Source organism: Carettochelys insculpta, chromosome 32, assembly GCF_033958435.1.
Source record: "Carettochelys insculpta isolate YL-2023 chromosome 32, ASM3395843v1, whole genome shotgun sequence".
NCBI lineage: Eukaryota > Metazoa > Chordata > Testudines > Carettochelyidae > Carettochelys > Carettochelys insculpta.
Window position 1 is genome coordinate 6,734,309 of NC_134168.1, and position 25,693 is coordinate 6,760,001.

Genomic DNA, 25,693 nt, shown 5'->3' on the forward strand with positions numbered 1-25,693 from the left:
AGGAACTCTGAAGAAATACCAGGTCATTGCAGAGGAGCTCAATGAATTCATTTCAGCTTTTCTCATGCCTCAAGGCATAGAGCGTGTCTGCCCCTAACCTGTTTTTTTTGGGTGACAAATTTGAGAAGCTTTCCCCGAGGCCAGGTCTGCACTGCAGGGGAAGCTGGAATTAGGGCACGCAATGTCAGCTACCTTAATTATGTAGCTAAAGATGATTTTCCATAATTCAGACTTCCGCACCGCCTCCACTGCCTGCACTCCCGTTGATGTCCCGTACTCCTGTTGAAAGACAGGAATATCGCAGTTGATGGGGACATCATGTATGTACGACTTAGCATATCACCATTAGGTGTGCTAAATCGAATTCTAGGAGATCAACCTTCCCTCTAGTGTAGATGTATCCTGACTGTGCTGTTGGTAGTGATGTTGGAACAAGTTGCTAAACTGAACGGTTATATGTTTCCCAGATCTGACAGGATTCATCCTAGAGATGTGAAAGGCCTCAAATATCAAATTGCCCAGGTACTAAAAGCATCTTCTGTACCGGATGACTGAAAGACAGCTAATGCAATGCCCATTTTTAAAAAGGTACAATAAATGATTCTGCCCACTACAGGCCCATCAGCTGAGAATCACGGAATCTTAACTTCAGCCTAATTGGTTGAAATAAAAGTGAAAAATAGAATTATCAAATGTGGATGCATGGGATTTGAAGGGAAAGAGCCATCACAGCTTTCATAAAGGGGTGTTGTACCTGACTTCTCTTTTAGAACTTCCTGAGGGTGCTAACAAGAGATGTGGGCAAGGATGACCTTAAGGACACGGTGCACTTGGACATACAGAAAGATGACGAAACGATTCCTTGACAAAAGGTCTTAAGCAAGCTACACAGTCAAGAGACACAAGGAAAAATCCTCTCAAGCATCATTCATGGGTTAATAGGAACTAAAAAGTCAGAATTTTTTTTCCAGAATGGAAAGACATAAATAGGAGTCTCCTGGGTGGAATTCTCACTTGGGACATGTGTTGTTGAATATATTCATAAATGTGCTGAAAAACGGGCAAGAAGTAAAGTACAAAAATAGTAGACAATACCAAATTTCTCCAGATATTTAAATCCAAAGCTGACTGCTGAGATTGTCAAAGGAATTTATCAAACCTGGGTGAATGGGTACCAAAATGGCAGATGAAATACAAGGGTGATAAATCCAAACTAATGCACATTGGAAAACATAATCCCAACCCTACATACAAGCTGATGAGATTGAAATTAGCTGTTACCACCCAATAAAGATGTCTGGGGACCATTCTGCATCGTTCTCTGAAAGCATCCACTCAATGCATAGTGGCAGTCAAATAAGTTAACTGAATGTTAACAGCCATTAGGAAAAGGATCAATAATAAGACTGAAAATGTTATAACATCACCATAAAAATCTGTTTTTGCTACAGTTTGAATATAGTGTTGGGTTTAAGCCATCCCATGTGTAAAAAGATACATTAGAACTGGAAAAGAAACAGGAATGTGCAACAAAAAGTATTAAACTGTGAATGTCTTTCATGTGAAAAAATGTTTAAAAGAGTGGGACCTTTCACCTTCAAAAAGAGACGACTAGGGAACAACAAAGAATTCTATAAAATCTTAATAGGTGTGAACAGAGTGAGCATGACAATATTTTCTTCTACACACAACACGACAACATGGCCATTCTAATCTATCTATCTATCTATCAATCCAGAAGTGTTTATGTCTCCCTCTGTCCATGAGTCTGTCTGTCTGTGAGTCCATTTCTTCAAGAACTCCTCCTCCATAGTAAGAGCTAGGACCACCAAATTTGGCACGCTGCTTCCACTTCTCCTACCTTAAGGCAAGGTCAGTGTTTGGAGGTGCCAGGAAAATGGGATGTTCCCAGAATATGATTACTGTCCATACCAAGGAAAGGGAAGGATCTGAGAGCAGGGAGAGTTATTGTTTGCAATGAACACAAGAACAACAAGAAGTCCTGTGGCACCTTACAGACAAACAGATATTTTGGAGCATAAGCTTTCATGGGCAAAGACCCACTTCGTCAGATGCATGACAAAGCAGGTCTTTGCCCACAAAAAGCTTATGCTCCAAAATATCTGTTAGTCTGTAAAGTGCCACAGGACTTCTTGTTGTTCTCGAAGATACAGACTAACACGGCGACCTCTCTGATAATGAACACAAGGGGGCAGATACCGCAGGGAAGAGTTGTACTATAGATTTGCCACAGGGGGCAACTGCACCATGAGGAGAGGGGACACCTGGGCCCTGCCTTTCATGTTGCTGGCAACCAGTCCAGGTAAGCAGGCCTTCTACTCCAAACTGTCCTTCTGATGCTTGGCCACAGAGCTGGACAGGGGAGCACCAGCAGGGAGTAGCACAGCTTGCAAAGTCTACCCAGGTAAACTGCCAGCAGGGCTTGCATTAGACTTACTGGAGTCCAGGTCAGAAGACTAAATGCCCACCATCAGTCTTTTATGCAATGGCTTTTATATGCAGAGAAACAGTTACTGTAGCACAGGAGGGCCATGGAAATTTTATAGCATTGACGGGGGTGTGGGAAAAAGGTCAAGAAACTCTGTCCAAGATGCCCTTTGAGGGGCGTTCTGTCACCCCAGGACAGGATGGTGGTATCTACTTGGCATCACAATGTGTCAGTGTGTGTCAGACTCTTTCTCAGATGTCACTGACTCAACCTTCTGCCTGGCAGAGTTTGACCAGTCAAAGCACCTGTGACATTTCCTGAACGAGTTTCTAGCAGGACAGGACAATTGTGTGGCCAGTTTCTTCAAACAGGGTTTCTCAAATGACCTGCGACGGAGATGTGGTTAAATTCAAACTGTTGTTGTATATAAAACATGTGTACCAGCTGACTGACTTCAGCAGTGGGTCACTGAGCCTGTGCCTGGCTGATGACCATGTTAGCAAATGACTCAGGCATATGGTGCAGACTGTGAAGATGCAGCTAGGGAATGTTAGAAAAATAATATGGGAAGACAGGGGCACCAGGAAAAAGTTTATCCCTGGAGAGTTCAAGACAACAAGTATGTTTTTCTAGAAACAAAATCATAGATAGATAGATGGATAGATAGATAGATAGATAGGTAGATAATTGGATTCCTTGCTTTTTAGGAGAAGGTGTTACTTTCTCTAGGGAACTCTGTACTATTCTGTTTTGAACAGACATCACCAGGGTGATGAGGAAGGGAGGAAGGCATATAAAACAGCTTCCCGCATGCAGCCCATTTGAGTTGCAGTTCATTAACACGGTAGGTGGCGTAAAGGCAGTTAGGTGGTTATGGAAAAGAGATTCTAACAGATGCAGATATCTGAAGACGTTACCAACATATTTTGGTGCAGGTGTAGTTAATTCTGTTTATACTAAAGCCACTTTACACTACCCCAAAAGTGCAAAGGGTCCTTAAATTAGAAGTAATTTAAAATTTTTACTCCTTGTGTGTCCTCTGGAGAGAAAATGGTTGGGAATAAAGAGATCTTTTTTTTGACAGGCTCCATCAATACAGCTGGTAAGTTTGACCCACTGGTCTGATCCACCCAGTTTTGTATTTGAATATAACTGAATTGTGAAATGACCCTTTCTTAATAAGACAAGCTAGCTGAAAATCCCTGCCGCACTGACAGAAATTTGCCTCACTGAGGAGCCAACCAAACTGTATTAGTGGAAAGGGACAGAGCTTACCCAGCCTGTTTAATATGCTGTTAAATCTAGTATGAAGAAAAGTAAATAGTCTGCTTGCGAATTTCTATAACTAACACAGCCAATTGGTTCTTCGGAATGAAACATGGATTGATTTAAAAATAATTAGATTTCATGAGAAATCCTCAAGTCTTTTTTCAGTATTCTTCAATAAAACAACATTTTGGGTGAAATAAAAATGTTCAGTTTTGTATCAAAACATTTCTCGGACAGGGGTATTTGACTAATGTGGGAAGCAGCAACTGTGAGACATTGATTTAAGTCAATCTCTTGTAACAGGATGTTTTCATACCAAACAGGATAAATATTGTCTAGATGAAATTACTTTCAACATAAGTATGAAAGATCGTACTCCAAGTGCAGTTAAAAATGATTTACTGAGAAACCTGGAGGGTGTATGTAGTGGAACTCTTTAATGTTAAGTCATAAGTTGACGAGTGTTTGCTTGTTTGAATGAATGAATGATGTGGATGATACAGTGGAGAATATTTCTGTAAAATTTGCAGATGACACCAGGTTGCGAGGGGTGGCAAGAAACTTGAAGACCAGGTTCACAACTTTAAAACTACCCTAATTGGTGAAATTGTCTACACTGAGCAGGATGAAATTAATAGAATCATAGAATTCTAGGGCTGGAAGGGACCTCATGAGGCCCAAAGCAGGATCAACCCTAGCTAAACCAGTCAGCATAAACACCAAGAGGAATGGAGATTCCACCACCTCTCTAGGTAACACATTCCAGCGCTTCACCACCCTCCTGGTAAAATGGTTTTTCCTGCTATCCAACTTAAACCCCCTCCCTGCTGTAACTTTAGAACATTGATCCTTGTTCTGCCACCTGTCACTACTGAGAACAGCCTCTCTACATCCTCTTTAGAACCCCCTTCAGTCTTCAGGAAGCTAAAGGCTGCTTTCAAATCACCGCTCAGTCTTCTCTTCTGCAAACTAAACGAGCCCAAATCCCTCAGCCTCTCCTCATAGGTCATGTGCTCCAGCCCCTTAATCGTTTTCATTGTCCTCCAATGGACTTGCTCCAATGCATCCACATCTTTTGTGTACTGGGGGCCCCCAGAACTAGACACAATACTCCAGATGTGGCTTGACCAGTGTCAGAAGGGAATAATAACTTCTTTATATCTAATGGAAATGCTCCTCCTAATGCTTCCAATATTCCACTAGCCTTCATGGCTACAAGGGCACCCTGTTGAATCACATGCAGCCTCTCATTCACAGTAATCCCCAGGTCATTTTCTTCTGTACTGCCACTTAAACAGTCAGTCCCCAGCCTTAACAATGCTTGGGATTCTTCAGTCCCAAGTGCAGGACTCTGCACTTGTCCTGGTTGAACCTCATCAGATTACTTTTGTCCCAATTCTCCAATTTATCTAGGTCACTCTGGACCCTATCCCTACCCTCCAGCATGTCTACCTCTTTCCCTAGCTTAGAGTCATCTGCATATTTGCTGAGGGTGAAGTCCATCCCCTCATTCAGGTCATTAATAAAGATGTTGGACAATACCAGCCTTAGAACTGATCCTTGGGACACTCCCCTTGAAACCAAGTGCCAACCAGACATTGAGCCATTGTTCACTCCCTGTTGGACCCGACCTTCTATCCACATTTCTATCCATCTTACAGTCCATGTATCCAATCCATACGTCCTTAACTTATGGGCAAGAATGTTGTGGGAGACTGTATCAAAAGCTTTGCTAAAGTCAAGGTTCACATCCATGGACTACCGCATGTCCACAAAGCCTAGAAGCTAATCAGATTGGTTGGGCATGACTTGACCCTGGTGAACCCATGCTGACTGCTCTTGATCACTTTCCCCTCTTCCAAGTGCTCCAAAATGATTCCTTGAGGATCTCCTCCGTGATTTTTACAGGGACCGAGGTAAGAATGAGCAGTCTATAGCTCCCTGGATTTTTAAAGATGGGCACTATATTTACCTTTTTTGAGTCAGTGGATCTCCAGGAATTTTCAAAGATAATGGCCAAAGGCTCTGCAATGACATTTGCCAATCCCCTCAGTCCTTGGATGCATTAAATCCAGACCCATGCATTTATGTATGCCTAGCTTTTCTAAATAGCCCTTAACTTGTTCTTTCCCCACTGAGGGATGCCCCGCTCCTTCCTATACTTCGTTGTGCAGTAGTGGGGGAGCTGACCTTGTCCGTGAAGAGAGAGGCAAAAAAAAATAAGTGTCAAGTACTTCAGCTTTTCCCACATCATCTGTCACCAAATTCAAGAAAGACAAATGTAAATTACTTCCCTTAGGAAGGAAATATTCAATAGACAACTACTAAAACAGGGACAGAGGTGGTACTGCTGAAAATGATCAGTGGGGGGAGGGTTATGGTGGTTCAGAAATGTAATATGAATCAGCAATGTAGATATAATGGCAAATATCTTTCTGGGGTAAGTAAACAGGAATGTTGTATGTACGGATGAGCAGTTATTGTCTCAATGAACCTGTCACCCATGAGACCTCACTTGGAGTTCTGTGTCCAGTTCTTGGTGGCTTAGGAAAGGTCTGGACAAACGGGAGACAATCCAGAGGCGAGCAACACAAATGATGAAAGATTTAGGAAACTTGACCTGTCAGGAAAGGTTTAAGGAGCTGAGCATGTTTAGTCTTGCAAATAGAAGACGGAGGGGAAAATAGGAGAGGAATCTTCAAATTTTTGGGTTGCTGTAGAGAGGACAGGATTCAGTTCTTCTGTTTGTTCACTGGAGGTAGCAGGAAGGGAGATTTAAGTTAGGTATTCAGAAAACCTTTGGTACTCTAAGGGGAGCTGAGCTTTGCAATAGGCTTGCAAGGAAGACGGTGGAATCTCCTTCCTTGTAAGTGTTTAAAAACAGGTTGGAGGAACATGAAAGCATGGAAGGAAAGGTCACGACATCAGATAGAACTCCTGCACTGACTGGACTGAGCATCAGCAAGGGAAAGACCAAGACAATGGGGATCAACCCATCCAACAACAACTCCATCGCACTGGGAGTGGGTGACCTGGAAGATGTGGAGCAGTTCACCTCCTTGGGGAATATTAGGGACAGAGATGGAGGAACAGCCAAGGATATCAATGGCAGGGTACGGAAAGCAACAGCTGCATTCAAGGCTCTCCATCGCGTATGAAGTTGAGAAATAATATGGGGAGGGATAGCTCAATGGTTTGGCTTGCTAAACCCAGAATTGTGGGTTCAATCCTTGAGGGGGGCATTTAGGGATCTGACGCAAGAAGATTTAAAAAAATAGACTGCCAGGGATTGTGATAGGGCCTGCTGTGAGTGCAGGGAACTGGACTCAATGACCTCTGAAGGTCCCTTCCAGTTCAATGAGATAGCCTTATCTCCATAATATCTGCAAAGAGTAAACTGTGGATCTTTAATACAAAAGTGAAGAGTGGCTCTTGTATGGATGCATGACCTGGCTTACTAATGTCTCCAAATCACAAGCTACAGTCATTCATAAACAGATGCCTGAGGTACATCCTTCACATCAAATGACAATACTTGGTCACACAAATTAAGAGGAGAAAGTGGGGATGCCTGGGCCACACTTTCAGAAAACCATCATCCATCAAGCTCTCACATGGAACCTGGAAGGAAAATGGAAAAAAGGAAGACTTTGGACAATGTAGAGAAGATCTCTGGGGACTGAAGGACAACAGATGGGGTATTGCTGGAGTCAACTAGAAGCTTTGTCCCAAGACAGAGTGAAGGGGAGGAGATTATAGATGACCTATGCTCCACCCAGAGTACAAGGGGTAAGTCGTAGTAGCTGTTATATGCTGAAGCATTGTTGTCTTAGTAAAGCTGTCCAGGTTGCTCAGTGCTTCTGTTCTTGGTTATTAACAGCTGACTAGGCAGCCTGCCCATACAGTAGATGCCAATGTTACTCTTAAGGAAATGCCAGAGTTACAGTTTGGGGAGAAAGGCACTCGTTGCATCCACTCTGCTTCTGTTTTTACCCGTACACACAGACCTGAGTGCCTACTCACAAACAGCATCTGTGTTAACAGCAGGAGTTTCTGGGGTCTCTTAGACTAAGCACAGACTTTGAATGCAGCATCATGATATTTACAGTGTAAAACAAACAATACGCTGAGCCTCTCTACTCCAGCACTCTTTCATCCAACAACTTCTGTAATCCAGTGGGATTTTAGTTAGATGGACGCCCACTTATCACAGGTGTAGCCAAGTTTCCTGTGATACCATAAATATTGTCTGGTACCTCCAATCCTGACTCTCTGTGTTCTGGGCTGTTATTTAGTTCTTGTTTAAAACTAAATATCCTCTAATAACGCAATAAGCACTGAAAGTTTTGGCAATGTTGCTAGATAATATTGACCTCCCACGGTCCAGTAAATTCTTTTCTTCTGCACGGAGCAGGTCCCGGCGGTTGCAGAACTCTGCATTTCTGCGTTTTAAACCTCATCTTATTTCTCTTAGCACACTTCTCCAATTTATGTACCCCATGTGTTGACAGAGGGATGCCATGGCTGGGACAGAAGTCAGAAACCAAACCAAACTGCAAGAATCCATTTTACTGGGCTTTCTTGGGACTTGGTATTTCTAGATGTGTCTTGCTGTCCTCTTTTCTGTTGTGTACATCTTAAAAATTGTAAGGAACTTGTCCATCATGGACTTGGTGAGGACCTACCCTCAGCTCCACACCCCTATGTACTTCTTCCTTTGCAATCTTTCCTTCCTGGAGATCTGGCTCAATGCATCATATCTTCCCAAGGCCATTGGTGTCATGCTGGGAACAAGCCAAAGCATCTCTTTCACTGCCTGTCTCCTGCAATTGGTTTTGCTTGTCTCATGTTGTGCTACAGAATGTTTCCTCCTGGCCACCATGGCCTATGACCACTATCTGGCCATATGCCACCCATTGTGCTACAGCGCCTTCATGAACAACACCATCACTGTTCTGCTGGCCCTTGCTTCTTAGGTGGGCAGATTCCTGTCTACGTTTCTGCAGACAGCTCTAATCTCCAGGTTGTCTTTCTGTGGTGCTAACATCATCAATCATTTCTTTTGCCAGATGGATTCCTGGATTGCACTTTCCTGCATGAACACGTGTGATTCAGCTGACAACATTCATTTTCTTATACAGTGTTGTCATCATCTCATGTACGATAACACTAGTCTTCTAGATTTGCATTCTTTCCACCATCCCGTCATCCCAAGCCTGGCAAAAGGCCTTTTCCAGTTGCTTGGCCCACTTCATTGTTGTGACCCGCTGTTTCAGCTCCAGCATTTTTGTTATTGTGAAACCTTTCTCACAGAGCATGCTGGATTTGAACAAAACTCTCAGGATCTTTAGCAATATCATAACTCTTCTGTTAAGCCCTTTCGTTTACACTTTAAGAAATAAGGAGGTGAAGGAAGCTTTAGCAAAAACAGTCAAGAGAGCATTAAGTGGTCTTAGAAAAGTTTCACATTAGTGGAAATTTGATCCTAATAACCCAAACTTGGATTATAAAAACCATGAATCTAAATAATATGGGAAGCAAATGTGTTAAGTCATGGCTCTACTAGTCAAAGGGGTAGAGCTTACCTGTCTTGTTTAAAATGCTGTATATTCTCAGATGAACAAAGATAATCTGCTTGAGAATTTCTATAATTAACACAGCCATTTGGTTCTTGGGTAAGAAACATGGATAAAAATAAAAATAATTTGGATCTCATCAAAAATCTTCATGTCTTTTCTTCAGTTTCCTTTGGAAAAAACACATTTGGTTAAATAAAAATGTTCAGTTTTATATGAAAAAAAAATTGAGGACAGTAACTGAAATGTTGATTTGTCACTCTCTTGTAACTGTACTTCGTGACGTTCTCTTATGCAGACATGAGAAACATTGTCTAGATGAAATTACTCTCAGATGAATACACAAAAGTATAACAGATCGTACTCCAAGGGTAGTTAAGGATGATTTACTCTGATATTCATAGAATGTATGTAGTGAAACTCTGTATCATTAAGTCTGTGGTCAAGTAGTTCTCACTGTTTTCATTAATTATGTGGATAATTCAGTGGAGAATATTTCTATAAAATTTGCAGATGACACCAAGTTACAGGAGAGGGCAAGGAACCTGAAGGCCAGGATTCGAATTTTACCATTACCATAAGTGGTTAGATAATAGGTGCAGACTCTAGCAGGATGAAATTCAAAAAAGGCAAGTGTGAATTACTTCCCTTAGGAAGGGAAAATGGAATGCACAGCTGCTGAAAAGTATAAGAGAGGTAGCCAAGTTAGTCTGCATCTTCAAAAACAACAAGAAGTCCTATGGTACCTTATAGACTAACAGATTTTTTGGAAAATAAGCTTTCGTGGGCAAAGATATGCTTCGACAGATCTGATGAAGCAGGTCCTTGCCCATGGAAGCTTATGCTCCAAAATATCCATTAGTCTTTAAGTTGCCATAGGACTTCTTGCAGCTACTGAAAGACATGATACAGCTGGAAAGGATGTTGGGGGGTCATAACGGATCACAAATTGAATATGAGTCTGCAACATGTATGTGATGGCACATACGAACGTTGTATGTAAAATAAAGCCATTTATTATCTCAACAAACTTGTTATCCATGAGACCTCATCTGGACTCCTGGCTCTAGTTGCGGGTGGCACACGTTAGGAAACGTGGACAAATGGGAGACAATCCAGAGGAGAGCAACACAGCTGGTAAAGGATTTAGGAAATTTGACCTAGGAGGAAAGGTGAAAAAAACTGGGCATGTTTAGTCTTGCAAATAGGTGGCTGAAGGGAAAATAGAAGAGCAATCTTCAAAATTTAGGGTTGCTCTACATCGGACTGGGTTCACTTGTTCTGTGGGTTCACTGGAGGAAGCAGCAAGGATGATTTAGGTTAGGGTGTTTAAAAGACATTCAGGCAAAAAGCCATCAGTGCTGATCTTGGTTTCCGTGTCCTCCCACCATGCAGGGGCCTGGAACAATTGGCTTCTTGAGGAACCTTCCTGCCCTGCAGTTCTATGATCCCATTACAAGAAACTGATTTTTTCTTTGTGGAAACATCACCTCTCAAAAACAACTAATGTCTGACTGTCATCAAAAAGACAATTGCTGACCAAAAACCACACAAGTGGATTTTAAAAAATGGTTTTGTTTAGTTTGGAAAAGAGAAGACAAAAGAGACATAACAACGATCCAGAAGAACTTGAAAGGACGAGAACAACGGGCTTAAATTGCAGCAAAGGAGGTATAGATTGGACATTAGGAAAAACATCCTAACTGTCAAGGTGGTTATGTACAGGAATAAATTGTCGAGCCTAGATGTGGACTCTCTGTCATTGGAGATTCCCCTGTCAGAAATGGTCTAGATGGTACTTGGTGTTCCCATCAGTGCTGGGGACTGGACTTGATGACCTCTCATGGTTCCTTCCAGTCCTACGATTCTATGCAGTTTCTCAAGGATCTCAAACAAATTAACTTCTGTAATGCACTGGGTCTCTAATTTAGCTGAGTCAAATAGAGAAGAATGTGTTTGTTGTCTTCTGGCTTGCTTCTTGTTCCAGCTCCCCTAAGACAGGTGGAGTAGCAGTCTGGAAAACACTACCCAGTGCGGTTGCGTGCTTCACTGAAGCATTATTGTCTTAGAAAAGCTGGCCATGTTGCCCAACACTTCTAACCGTGGTTATTATTAACAGATGATTAGGTAGCCTGATCATTCAGCAGATCCCAATGTTACTGTTAAGGAAACCCCAGAGTTACAGTTTGGTGAGAGAGCCACTACGGCGAGTTTGTTGCTCATGAATGATGTTGTAATCACTCTCACTCTGCCATCATCAGTACACAAAGACGTGAATTCCAACAAACAAAGAAAATCTGCATCAGCGGCAGGAGTTTCTGGGATCCCTTAGTCTAAGCAAAGATAGTTTCGGTGCAGTACTCTGATATTTACACACTAAAACAAACTACCTGATGAACCTTTCTAGTTCTGCACTCTCTTATCCACCAATATCTGTAATCTAGCACGATTTTAGTTACCTGGGCAATCATTTGTCATGGGTGTGGTCAATTTTCTTGTGATTCCATAAAGTTTGTTTAGTGCCATGAGTCCAGACTCTCTGGGTTCTGTGCTGTTATTTGTCTCTTATTCATTAATAAATGACTGCTAATGAGCCCAGTAAGCAGGAAACGTGTTGATAAAGCTGCTAGATAATATTGACCTCCTGCGGGCCAGTAAATTCTGTTGTTTCACTCTAAAAAGGTTCTGGGGGTCCCAGGACTCTGCATTTTTCTTTGTTAAACTGCATCATGTTTCTCTCGGCCCACTCCACCAATTTATGTGTCTCATGTGTTGACAGATGGATGCCATAGCTGGGACAGAGGTGAGAAACCAAACCAGCGTAAAGGAATTCGTTCTACTGGGCTTTCCCGGCACTTGGTATTTCCGGATGTCTCTTGCTGCTCTGTTTTCTATTACATACATCATAATAATTGTAGGAAACACGTCCATCATCGCCTTGGTGAAGACTCACCCTCAACTTCACACCCCCATGTACTTCTTCCTCTGCAATCTCTCCTTCCTGGAGATCTGGCTCACCACATCCTGTCTTCCCAAGGCCATTGGAGTCACGTTGGGCACAAGCCAAACCATCTCTTTCACTGCCTGTCTCCTGCAATTGTTTTTTCTCTTCTCATTGGGTGCTACAGAAGCTTTCCTCCTGGCCACAATGGCCTATGATCGCTATCTCGCCATATGCCACCCATTGCGCTACAGAGCCCTTATGAACAATACCATCACTGCTCAGTTGGCCCTTGCCTCTTGGCTGGGTGGATTCCTGTCTATTTCTCTACTTGCAGCTCTAATATCTAGGTTCTCTTTCTGTGGTCCTAATGTCATAAATCATTTATTTTGTGAAATGGAGTTCTGGTTCGCACTTTCTTGCACGGACACACGTGTGATTGAGCTGATAATGTTCATTCTCTCACTCAGTGTTCTCATCATCTCATGCACAATAATACTGGTCTCCTACATTTGCCTTATCTCCACCATCTCAAGAATCCCATCGACCCAAGCCTGCCAAAAGGCCTTTTCCACTTGCTCGGTGCACCTCATTGTTGTGATTGTCTGGTTCAGCTCCGGCATTATTCTTACGGTCAAACCTTTTGCAGAGAGACCGCAGGATTTGAACAAAATTGTCAGCATCTTTGTCACTATCATAACTGCGCTATTAAACCCTTTCATTTACACTCTAAGAAATAAGGAGGTGAAGGAAGTCTTAGGAAGAACAGTCAGGGGAATATTAGAAAATTTACGAATTAGTAGATATTTGACTCATGTGACCTAAACTTGAATTATAATGTCCTGAAGGAAGTTAATATGGGGAGCAAATACATTAAGTCACGGTTTTTGCATAATGAAGACAATTCCTTTTCTTTTACGATTAGAGCTGGACCCACATTCTACCACAAACTCTAATGTGATATTTCCCTTGAAGCAAAGATAAGCACACTGGAAAACATAATTCCAAGTTGACAAAAACATTGATAAGACCTAAATTAAAGAAAGAATGAAATTAAAATTAAGGAGAGCTAAATGCAAGAAAGAAATCTTGGGATCATTGGGGACAGTTCTCTGAAAATAACAGCTCAATGTGCGGAGGTTATCAGAAAGGCTAAAAGAATGGATGGTGGTGAATCATTGGAATGCATTGCCTAGAGAGGTGGTGGTTTCTCCATCCCATGAGGATTTTAAGTTTCAGCTTGACAAGGTCCTGGCTGGGATGACTTAGCAGAGGTTGATCCTGCTTGAAGCAGGAGGCTGGACTAGATGACGTCCTGAGATCCCTTCCAGCCCTGTGATTCTATGATTCTATGAAAAGAAGAGATAAATAAAACAAAATGTCATAATGTCACGATATAATTTTGTGCTAGCTACACCTTGAGTATAGTGTGGGGTTTATGCCATCCCAGCTCAAAAAAGGTATATTAGAACTGTGAAAAGGCACAGAAATTGTCAACAAAAACTATTAAACTCGGACTGGCTTTCAAATGCAAAAAACATTCAAAAGAGTGGGCCATTTCATCTTGGAAAAGAGATGACCAGGGAACTAAAAATAGATTTATAAAATCTCAACTGATATGAAAGGCGTTATCAAGTTAATATTATTTACTCCTTCACATAACACAAGAACAAAGTGGCCTTTCTAATCTCTCGCTCCCTTTTTCTCTTATTCTTTCGATCTGAGGTGCTGATTACACTACACATAGCAGTCAATGGCTGGCACACAGTTTTAGCTACGCCAATTGTGTAGCTAAAATCGACTTTTCAGCCATTGACTTCCATTGCTGTCTTCATGGAAGAAGGACGACGGAAGTGCTCCTCTCATTGGCCTTCTTTAATTCTCAGAACTTGCAAGGACTTATGGGGTCGATGTTGACCCCAGAAAGCATCGTTTTGATTGGTCTAAAGAGGGTGATCAAGAGAATATTATTTCCTCCTTCACAAAAGAAAAGAACAGTGTGGCTGTTTTAATCTCTTTCTCTCACACCCTCTCTCCTTCTGTCTAGCTAAGAGTGTTTATGTCTCCCTCTGTCCATAAGTCCGTCCATCTGTGAGTCTGCTTGTTCAAGAATTCCTCTTAAATAAGCTAAGACCACCAAATTTGATATGCTGCTTCTTCTTATCCTATAGTAAGGCAAGATCAGTGTTTGGTGGTGCCAGGAAAATGGGATGTTCCTGGAATATTATTGTTGTCCATAGCACAAAAAGGGAAGGGTCTGAGATCAGAGACAGGAATTCTCTGCAGTGACCACAGGGGGGCAGCATATGCAGGGGACAGATATACAGCAAAGTAACCACAGGTAGACAGTTGCACCAAGAAGAGAGTAGGTAGAAGGGGCTGGGACACGGCATATTTTAGGCAACCTACCATCTACACCTTACCTCCCCCGTCTCTCATGAGTCCCCTTACACCCAAACCCCTGCACTATACAATCATTTAAATATAGCATATATAGTGTCCTTTTAATTTAAAAAATACCAAAAAAACAAAAACAAAAACAAAAAAACCCTCAAAACTTGCATTCCTACAGTTAAGGGCCTGACAAATGATAGGTACCTCTGCTAGCATCCTCATGTTCTTGTCAGAATATCAGACACACTTTCCTGATGGGAGAAGATGGCGCAGGAACACACACAACTCCAATCAATTACATAAGTACATTACCAAAAGGTCTGTAGAAGAACACACAGACCTCTTGTAAAAAGAAGGATGATGTGAAATGCGGATACATGAGGATTATTTTGGGAATTACTGGGTGGAAGGGTGGTAACTCCCTATGGATATATTACATAATTTGTTAGTTTCATTGCATAAAAGGAAGAGTATTCAGAAAGACAATAGAATTGGCCAAGGGGACAACATTATATTGCCTGAGCAACTGTAACATGGTGTGTTGGCTTTGATGACAATAAACATGGCCAAGCCTTTGTCACCAAACTGAGTGTGGTCTTTCTATTTATCTCAGAAATGTCAAGGTCTGCCGAACCAAAAAGCAGGAATTTTCACTGGTGCAGCTAACACTGTTGGCATAGGACAAGAGAGAAGTCATTTCACACCAAAGCACTAACAACAGATGTCACATCTGGTCTCAGGTCACATGGAAGTGGTGGGAATTCATTGCTCAAATACCACTGCCAATACCTTGTCACATAACAATAACCCATGCCCTGCATAACAGGGCCTACACCTTTCCCTTGGTCAAGATAAATAAGAACAATAACTTGCCTCTGTATTCAGACCACTGCAACAACCTGATGGCTTGTTTGCCTTCTACACCAGTGCAGCAGTCCCTTGAGGACCATGAGCAGGTTTCATGGGCCTTTCCAAGCTCGGCTAGTGTTAGGCTTATAGGATCTGTCTACATGGTTGGCACTATCTTGGCACATGGCAGTATCCTGAAATATGTACCTGCAACCACAAAACATGCCTGTTGTCTCAAAACATTTTTTCAAGATAACAGGAGCCCTGTTCAGGTATCTCTCAGGAGGAGAAGAGGAATGCCTCAAAACAGAGATTTATTTCTGCAGGTGCCACAGCTTAGACAGCATCTCGTGCTCAAATAGCCGATTTTGAAATAGCCTGGAAATAATCTACACAGGACAGGGAACTGGAGACCCACCATCAGAGTCCTGAGCAACCTGGTCTGGCTCCTGGGCAATTGTTCTGCTTGCTACTTCTATCATTGGCACAGATTTTTACATGCAGAAAAACAGTTATTGTGGCACAGGAGGGCGGTGGTGTTTTCAGAGCAGGGACCGAGAAGCGAGGCTTAGAGAGGAAAAGGTCAAAAAAACCCTGTCTAAGAAGAACTTTGCAGTCACTTCTGCCATCCCAGGACAGGAGGGTGGAATTTTCTTGGCCTCACTGGGGTCAGCAATAGCTTGTGTGTATCACACTCTATTCACTGACCAACCGTCAGCCAGTCACCTTGGTCAGGAAGCATCATGGCTGGCAAAGTCCACTAGGGAACAACTCCCGGCCGGGCTGGAATAGACTTACTGGAGCCCAGGACAGAAAACCAAAGGCCCACCCACAGGGTTCTGAGCAGGTTAGCATGGGGCCTGGGACCTCAGCAATTGCCCTGATCACTACTCCCACCTTAGGCAATGGATTTATGTGCAGAACAGTCATTGAGGCAAGGATGAGCCATGGGATTTTTTTATAGTGGGGAGTAGGAAACAGGTTACATCCCTTTCTAGGCATTTCTGCCCTACAACACAAGATGGTGAAATTTGCTTGGCATAACAAGGGGTGAGCCAAGGTGGGTGTGTGTTGCTTGTTCCTCGCTGAACCAAACCTCTCCTTCCCAGAGTTTGAACAGTCAAGGCACTGGTGACATTTCCTGGACTGATTTCCAGAAGAACATGACAACTGTGTGGCCAGTATCTTCAAACATCAGAGAGTTCACCGTGGTAGTCTGTAGCTTCGAGAACAACAAGAAGTCTTGTGGCACCTTATGGACTAACAGATATTTTGGAGCATAAGCTTTCATGGGCAAAGACCCGCTTCATCAGATGAAGCGGTGGGTGGTTCAGGGGGGTGTTTAAAGAGTGGGGTCCCAGTAACAGGGAGGGCCAGAGCTGACAAGGTCTATTCAGCAAGGTGGAAATAGCCCAAGTCAGATCAGAAAGGGGGATGTGAACCTTTGTCAGTGTCTAAGTGTTGTCATGAAAATTCATGATTTTTACAAACTTTCCGTTATATGTGAAATATAGGAGCCAAGAAATGCTTTTACTCAGTAACTAGTCAGCAGCTGATAATATTCATTATTTGTTATTTGGCGGTCGGGGCGGGGATTTCCTTATCACTCATTAACATTTTTCACTCTTGTAGATGCTCATGTGTTGCACTGATTGGTGTGGGATATCTATCTGAATTAAAGAAACTAGGACAACACTGACACCACTGTCAGGGATCTAGTTATGCTCACCTTGTTGGCCACGTATCAGAATGCTCCCAGGAATTCCCAATGCTGAATTAGGTAGATGACATAACAGTTTAGGTCATTATAAACCAAAAACTTATCAGGCCTTGAAGACCTCCCCTGCCCACTTCCTGGAGTTCAGGCTGGGACCAGGGAACACATTCCACACCTCTCCCCCCAATCAATTCTGGGAAACTTTGATAGCAAATAAATAAAAGAGTAAACTCTGCTCAAAAGAAGACACACACACACAGTCAGAGCAAGAGAAAGTAACACTACCAATCAAAAACACACATGCTACTGTGGTGGAAAGGTCTCAGATACAAGCCTTTGTATTAGAGGCCTGGTCTGAACCCTAAGCTAAAGTAGTTGGTGAAGACTTATTGAGAGTGAGCAACATTAAAAAGTCAGGCTGTGAGCAGAAGCCAGTGGGGTGATTCACTTCCCATGTAGTGACACCTAGGCCACTTACTCAGAGAAAGAAGGAGTCTGCCTGTGAGTGGTTGCATAAGTTTATGTTGATGTACCTGTACTCCATGGCTACATCTATTCTAGAAGCATCTGTCTACAGAATTTCTGTTGAAAGAGATGTTTCAACAAAACTTCGATCAACAGATCGCATCTACTCATAAAAGCAGGTAGATTTTTTTATCTGCTCTGTCAACAAAGGGGGACCCCGGAGCATCTACACAGCTTTTTTGGTCAACAGTTTGTGCCAACAAAACACATTTTGTGTGCAGACACTCCACAAGTATTGTCTAGAAAACACATTTGGTCTACTAGCCTCTAGCATAAACTTAGCCCATGAACGTATCATATTTTTCCTGGAACCTTGGTGCAGTCTTGGGTTTTACACCATCCTCTGGCAGGAGTTCCACCTGTTGTCAGTATACTGGATGGGAAAAAAGAAAAAAAACCTATCCTTTTGTTCGTTTTAAACCTACTGCCTATTCATTTCATTTGGCTGTGCTTAGTTCTTGAGTTATGAAGAGTAAATAACACGTCCTTATCAACCTTCTACACACACGTCATTATTTTATATACTTCCCCATGTCCCACATCTGTTGCCTCCCTCCCAAGCCAAAAAGTCTGAATCTTATCGATTGCTCATCATATAACAACCACTTCATTACACTAATCACTTTTATCAGAGAGGGAGCCGTGTTAGTCTGTAGCTTCGAGAACAGCAAGAAATCTGGTGGCACCTTATAGACTAACAGATATTTTGGAGCATAAGCTTTTGTGGGCAAAGACCCGCTTCACCAGATGCATGGGGGGCGTGGTTTCAGAGGGGTATTTAAAGAGTGGGGTCCCAGTAAAAGGGAGGGCCAGAGCTGATAAGGTCTCTTCAGCAAGGTGGAAATGGCCCAGTATCCATAGTAGGTATCAAAAGAGTTGAAAACAAGTCAGATCAGACAGGGGGATGTGAACCATTGTCAGAGTCTAACGGAGAGATTGTAACACCCAGGACAGAGAAGCTGCCTTTGTCAGCTGCAAGCCACTCCCAGGCTCTGTTTAATCCTTAATGGAATCAAATTTGCAAATAAATTGCAGCTCAGAGATTTCTCTCTCCGTTTTGTTTCTGAAATTTCTTTGTTTCAGGACTGCCATGCTTAAACCTGCCACTGAGTGTCCCGGGAGATTCTAGTGTTCTTCTAAGGGCCTCTGTACATTACTGTTCCTGATGTCTGATTTATGTCCATTATGTCTGTTTCCTCTTTTGATACCTACTATGGATAATGGGCCTTTTCCACCTTGCTGAACAGACCTTGTCAGCTCTGGCCCTCCCTTTTACTGGGACCCCACTTTTTAAATACTCCTCTGAAACCACCAGCCCCCAACTCATGCATCCGATGAAGTGGGTCTTTGCCCACGAAAGCTTATGATCTGAAATACTTGTTCGTCTCTAAGGTGCCACAAGACTTCTTGTTATCTTCAAACAGTTTCTTGAATGACCTGAAATGTGGTTATCTTCAGACTGTTGGTGTGTATAAACAATGAGTGTCTGCTGACTGACTTCAACGGTGGCTTACTGATGCTCCACCGGGCTGAGGACTAGGATAGCAAATGACTCAGGTACACTGCACAGACTGTAGAAATGAGCCTAGTAATGAATTGGATAACAAATACAGGAAGCATAAGGGCCCAAGAACACATGTATCACCGGCAGAGTTAAGGAAAACAAGTATGTTTTTCTGAAAAACTAAATCATAGATAGATAGATAGATGGATAATTGGATTCCTTGTTGTTTTAGTGGCATAAGTTATTTCCTGCAGGTAGCGCAATGAAATTCTGTTCTGAACAGATATCCCCAGGGTGATGGGGGAGGCTGAGAGGTGTATAAAACAGTCTCCCTCATGCAGCCTATCTGAGCTACAGTTCATTAACACGGTACGTGGGGTAAAGACAGCTGGATGGTGTTGGAAAGAGATGTCTTTAGACGTTACCAGAGTCTTTTGGTTCAAGAGTTGTTGATTCTATTTGTACTAAAACCTCTTTACAGAACTCCAAGAGCGGATCATTAAAGTAGAAGTTATGCAAACTCTTCACTCATACTTTAAGCTGCCTGGACAGGGCTAAACTGGTATCAAGTGACCAACAAGTTAGTGGAAATTAGGTTAAATATATTCCTATATCTGATCTACATCTAAGTTTGGGGAAAATAAGAGATACCTCCTTACAAAGGACAATTTTTCAGGGGTTGAGGCTATTGTGAGCCCTCTGGAGAGAAAATAATTGAGAATTTTTATGGACAAGATCCATCAGCACTTCTAGTGAGTTCAACCCATTGACTTGATACAAAAGATTTTGTAATGGAAAGTAGCTGAATTGTGAAATAATTTTGCCTTTCTTAGTGAGATGATCTTGCTGAAAGGCCCTGCTGCCTTCCAGGAATTTTTCTTACTGACGAGTCAACCAAACTGTACTAGTAGAATGGGTAGAACTTACCTGTCTGGTTTAATATGCTGTAAAGTCTAGGGTGAACAAAATTAAAGCCTCCTTGAGAATTTCTACAGTTAACACAGCCAATTGGTTCTTGGGTATGAAACATGGATAGAAATAGAAATAATTCAGATTTCATCAAAAATCATCATGACTATTATCAGTTTTCTTCTCATTAAATAAAAATCTTCAATTTCGTATCAAAACATCTTTTAGACATGGTTACTGAACTGGCACAGGAAGTAACAAATGTGATATATTCAAGAACAACAAGAAGTCCTGTGGCACCTGCTCGACTAACAGGTATTTTGGAATATAAGCTTTCGTGGGCAAACACCCACTTCATCAGATGCCTCAGGTGTGATATATGTTGATTTACATAATATCTTGTAAGAGTATCTCATAATGTTCTCATAGGGAAACAGGAGAAACAGATTAGATCAATGGCTCAGAATTAGCAGGCTGAACTTCAAGAACGACAAGGGCAAGTTACTTCTCCTGAGGAGGGGAAAATCAAATCCAGAACTACAAAAATGGGGGCTAAGGGTCATACTGCTGAAAAGGAACTCAGGGGGTTATGGTGGATCACAAATGCAACAGGAGTCCGCAAGGTGGATGTAATGGCATATATCTTTCTGGGGTATAGAAACAGAAATGTGGTATGTAAGATAGAGCAGGTTACTGTCTTGATGAACTTGTCATCCAGGAGACCTCACCAGGAGTCCTGTGCCCAAGTCTGGGTGGCACAATTTAGGAAAGGTGTGGACAACTGGGGAGACAAATCAGAGGAGAGCAACACAACTGTTAAAAGTTTTAGGAAACTTAACCATTGAGGGAAGTTTGAAAAACTGGGTACGGTGAATCTTGCAAATAGAAGCAGAGAGAAACATAAATGAGCAATCCTCAGATTTCAAGGTTGCTCTACATCAGACCAGGTTCAGTTGTTTTGCGTGTTCACTGGAGGTAACACAAAAGGCAATTTAGGTTAGGCATTTGGAAAAGCTTTCAAAATCTCACAGGAGATGAGCTCTGTAATTGGCTTCCAAGGGAGATGGTGGATTCTCCTTCACTCTAGGTGTTTAAAAAAGGTTTGGATAAACAGATCTCGGGGCTGATAGAGGTTTAGTTGTCCTCCCACTGTTCAAGGGACTGGAACAATTGATTTGTGGAGGCTCCTTCCCGTCATACAGTTCTACGATTCCATTACATGAAAATGATTTTTTCTTTGTAGAAACATCCACTCAAAGATTTTTTTCTCTGAATGTCTGTGTGTCATCAAAAAGAAAATTGCCAAAAGAAAATATGCAAAGAGATATGAAAAAAAGAATGGTTTGATTTAGTCTGGAAAAGAGAAGACAAAGCAGACATAATAACAATGTTGAAGAATCTAAAAGGACAAGAAGTAATGAGCTTAAATTTCAGGAAGGGAGGTATAGGTTGGACATGGGGAAAAGCTTCCTAAATGTTAAGGTAGTTATGTACAGGAATAAATTGCCTAGGGAGGTTGTGAGCGTTCTGTCATTGGGGATTTCCATGTCAGGGATGGTTTAGATCATGCTTGGTCCTGTCATCGTTGCTGGGGATTGGATTTGATGACCTCTCAAGGTCGGTTCCAGTTCAACAATTCTATGAAATGTCTCAAGGATCTCTAATGAATTAACTTCTGTAATTCACTGGGTCCGTAATTTAGCTGAGGCTAATGGAGAACACTATGTATGTTGTCTGCTGGCTTGCTTGTTCTTCCAGTTCCCTGAAAACAGTTGGTAGACCAGATCTTGAAAATACTACCCAGTGATGCTACGTGCTGAAGGCTGGAGCACTGTTGTCTTCGTAAACCTGTCCTGGTTGTTCAATACTTCTCTCCTAGGTTATTCTGAACAGCTGGTACAACAGCCTGCTTGTTCACCAGACCAAATATTACCCTTAAGGAAATGCCAGAGTTAAGCCTGGGGAGAAAAGCGCTCGGTCAAGTTCGTTGACCACTAGTGATGTTACCAGCACCCTGGCTCTGTGGTTACCAGTACAGAAAGACATGAGTGCCTACTAACAAAGAATGTCTGTGTTGGTATCAAGAGTTTCTGGGTTCCCCAAGGATAAGAAAAGCATATAAATGCAGTACCCTGGTATTTACATGCTAAAACAAACTACACATTGAACCTCTCTAATCATGCACTCTCTCATCCAGCAACATATGTTATCTGCATGATTTTAGTTAGCCAGATGACCACTTATCATGGATGTGGCCAATTTTCCTTTGGTGCCATAAAATTTGTTCAGTGCCACCAGTCCTGAATCTGTGTGTGCGTGTGTGTGTGTGTGTATATATATATATATATATATCATCAAATGTCTTTTAATAGCCCAGTAAGCAGTGAATGTGATGACCATGTTTCTAGACAATATTAACCTCCCATGGTCCAGTAAACTCTGTTCTTCAGCACTGAACAGGTCCCGAGGTCCTAAGACTGTGCACTTCTCCTTGTTAAACCTCATCAGATTTCTCTTGGCCCAATCCTCCATGTGTTGACAGATGGATGTCATGGCTTGGACAGAACTGAGAAATCAAACCAGTGTGCAGCAGTTCATTCTACTGGGCTTTCCCGGCACTTGGTATTTCCGGATGTCCGTTGCCGTGCTGTTTGCTGTGACATACGTCCTAACGATCATAGGGAATGTTTGCATCATCGCCTTGGTGAGGATCCACCCTCAGCTCCACACCCCCATGTACTTCTTCCTCTGCAATCTCTCCTTTCTAGAGATCTGGTTCACCACATCATTTCTCCCCAAGGCCATTGGCGTTATGCTGGGCACAAGCCAAACCATCTCTTTCACTTCATGCCTCATACAGTTGTATTTTTATCTCTTGTTGGGTGCCACAGAGTGTTTCCTCCTGGCCACAATGGCCTATGACCGCTATCTGGCCATATGCCACCCATTGCGCTACAGTGTTCTCATGAACAACACCATCACTGCTCAGCTGGCCCTTGCCTCTTGGCTGGGCGCGTTCCTGTCTAGCTCTCTGCTGGTGGCTCTAATTTCAAGATTGTCTTTCTGTGGTGCTAATGTCATCAATCATTACTTTTGCCAAATGGACTCCTGGATTGCACTTTCCTGCATGAACACATATGTGATTGAGCTGACAACATTCATTCTCTCATTTCTTGTTATCGTTTTCTCATGTGCAATAACCGTGGTCTCCTATGTTTGCATTATCGCCACCATTTCAAGAATCCCATCAGCCCAAGCCTGGCAAAAGGCCTTTTCCACTTGCTCGGCCCATCTCATTCTGGTAACCCTCTGGTTCGGCTCCTCCATTATTATTTTTGTGAAGCCTTCAGCACAGAACTCACTATATTTGAACAAAACTGTGAGCATCTTTAATACCATCATAACTCCGCTATTAAACCCTTTCATTTACACGCTAAGAAACAAGGAGGTGAAGGCAGCCTTAGGAAGAACAGTCAGGGGAACTTTCAGAGGTGTTAGAAAAGTTTTGGATTAATAGATATTTGGTCAAAACGACCCAAACTTGGATTATAATGTCCTGAATGTAATTAATATGGGGAGTAAATGGATTAAGTCATGGCTTTTTTTCAAAATACAGATAATTCCCTTCTTTTTTTTAACAACTCTAATGGGACCCACATCCTTTCCCAAACTGTAATGTAACATATCCTCAGATGTAAAGATAGGCACACTGGAAAACATAACCTCAACTCTATGAACAAGTTGATGAGAGCTAAATTCAAGAAAGAAATCTTGGGATCATTGTGGACAGTTCTCTGACAACCACAGCTCAATGTGCAGTCGTCATCAAAAAAGCCAACACAATATGAAAAACTATCAGTAAAAGGAGAGATAATAAGACAGAAAATGTCATAATGTCATGATATAATTCCACATTAGCCACACCTTGAATATAGTCTGGGGTTTAAGCCATACCAGCTCCCAAAAGATATATTCCAAATGGAAAAAGGATCACAGAGGGAAACAAAAACTATTCAACTAGGATTGGCCTTCACATGCAGAAACATTAAGAAGAGTGGGAATTTTCACCTTGGAAAAGAAATGACCATGGAACTATAAAGAGACTTACAAAATATCGATTGGTGTGAAGAGACCTCACAAAACAAAATTATGTATCCCTTCCCATAACACAAGAACAGTGTGAGCATTCTAATCTTTCTCTCTCTCTCTCTCTCTCTCTCTCTTTCTCTTTTTCTGTCGTTCTCTCTAAGAGTGTTTATGTCTCCCTCTGTCCATGAGTCTGCCTGTCTGTGAGTCAGTTTGTTCAAAAACTCTTTCTAAATTAGCTAGGACCACCAAATTTGGTATGTTGCTTCCTCTTATCCTATATTGAGGGAGGTCAGTGTTTGGTGGCGCCAGGGAAATGGGATGTTCCTGAAATATTATTGTTGTCCATAACACAGAAAGGGAGGGGCCTGAGATCAGGGACAGGAATTCTCTGCAGTGACCACCATGGGGCAGCATAAGCAGGGGATAGATATACGGCAGAGAGAGCACAGGTGGACATCTGCGCCAAGAAGAGAGTAGGAAAATGGGGTGGGACATGGCATATTGTAGGCAACCTACCGTCTACACCTTACCTCCCCCATCTCTCACATGCACTCCTCCACCCTGAGCTCCCTTACACCAACCCCCTGCACTATACAGTCATTTAAATACAGCATATATATTGTCCTTTCAATTTAAAATAAATAAATAAAACAAAAACACCCCCAAAATAACATTACTATAGTTAAGGACCAGAGCTAAGCTAGGTTTATCTGCTAGGGTCATCATTATCCTGTCAGAATATCAGCCATGTGCTCCAGACTGGAGAACATGGTGCAGGAACACACAGAACTCTTAAGTAACTACATAAGTACATCGCTAAAAAAGTCTGTAGAGGAATACACAGACCTCTTGTAAAGAGAAAGTCAGTGTGATATGAGGATTTCTTTTGGAATTACCAGGTGGAAGGATGGTAGCTCCCTATGGATATACTACATAATTTGTTTGTTTTACTGTATAAAAAGAAGAGTGAAAGGAGGGGCAATAGAATTGTCCGAGGGGACTACATTACCCTGCCTGAGCCAATACCTTCTCACAGCAATATTTGCTTTTATAAAACTGTAGCTTGGTGTGTGGGCCTTGTTGAAAAAAACCTGGCCACCAAACTGGGTGTGTGGTCTTTCTGTTTTTTCTCAGAAATATCATCATCTGCAGAACCAAAAAGCAGCACTTTTCAGTGGTGCAACTAACATGGGAGCTGTTAGTTTGGTGCAGGAGAGAAGTCATTACACTCCAAAGCACTAACAGAAGTCAGATCTTGTCTCAGGGAGGCATTTTCAATGAAAGCAGTGGGAATTCATTACCCAAATACCATTGCCAGTACTTTGTAACACAGAACTGACCCATGACCCTTGCCTGTCACAAATGGGCCCCCTTCAGGCCCCTGGCTAAGATCAACGAGAAGAGCAACTTGCCTCTTTATTCAGACCTCATCAACCACCTGCCAAGGTGCCTGCCTTCTAGACCAGTGGTT

The 25,693-nt window shown here is 42.3% G+C and overlaps 2 protein-coding genes across 2 annotated transcripts; both read left to right on the forward strand.

The window, feature by feature from the left end:
- Positions 1 to 6,699: 6,699 nt before the first annotated feature.
- LOC142004828 (olfactory receptor 6F1-like) lies at positions 6,700 to 13,060 on the forward strand. Its single transcript, XM_074982513.1, has 2 exons — positions 6,700 to 6,831; positions 12,074 to 13,060. The coding sequence occupies exons 1-2, from the start codon at positions 6,700 to 6,702 to the stop codon at positions 13,058 to 13,060; spliced, it is 1,119 nt and encodes a 372-aa protein (XP_074838614.1).
- A 9,624-nt stretch (positions 13,061 to 22,684) lies between these two features.
- On the forward strand, positions 22,685 to 23,647 carry LOC142004829 (olfactory receptor 6F1-like). The gene has a single exon (XM_074982514.1). It carries the CDS (start codon positions 22,685 to 22,687, stop codon positions 23,645 to 23,647), a length of 963 nt encoding a protein of 320 aa, XP_074838615.1.
- Positions 23,648 to 25,693: the final 2,046 nt, after the last annotated feature.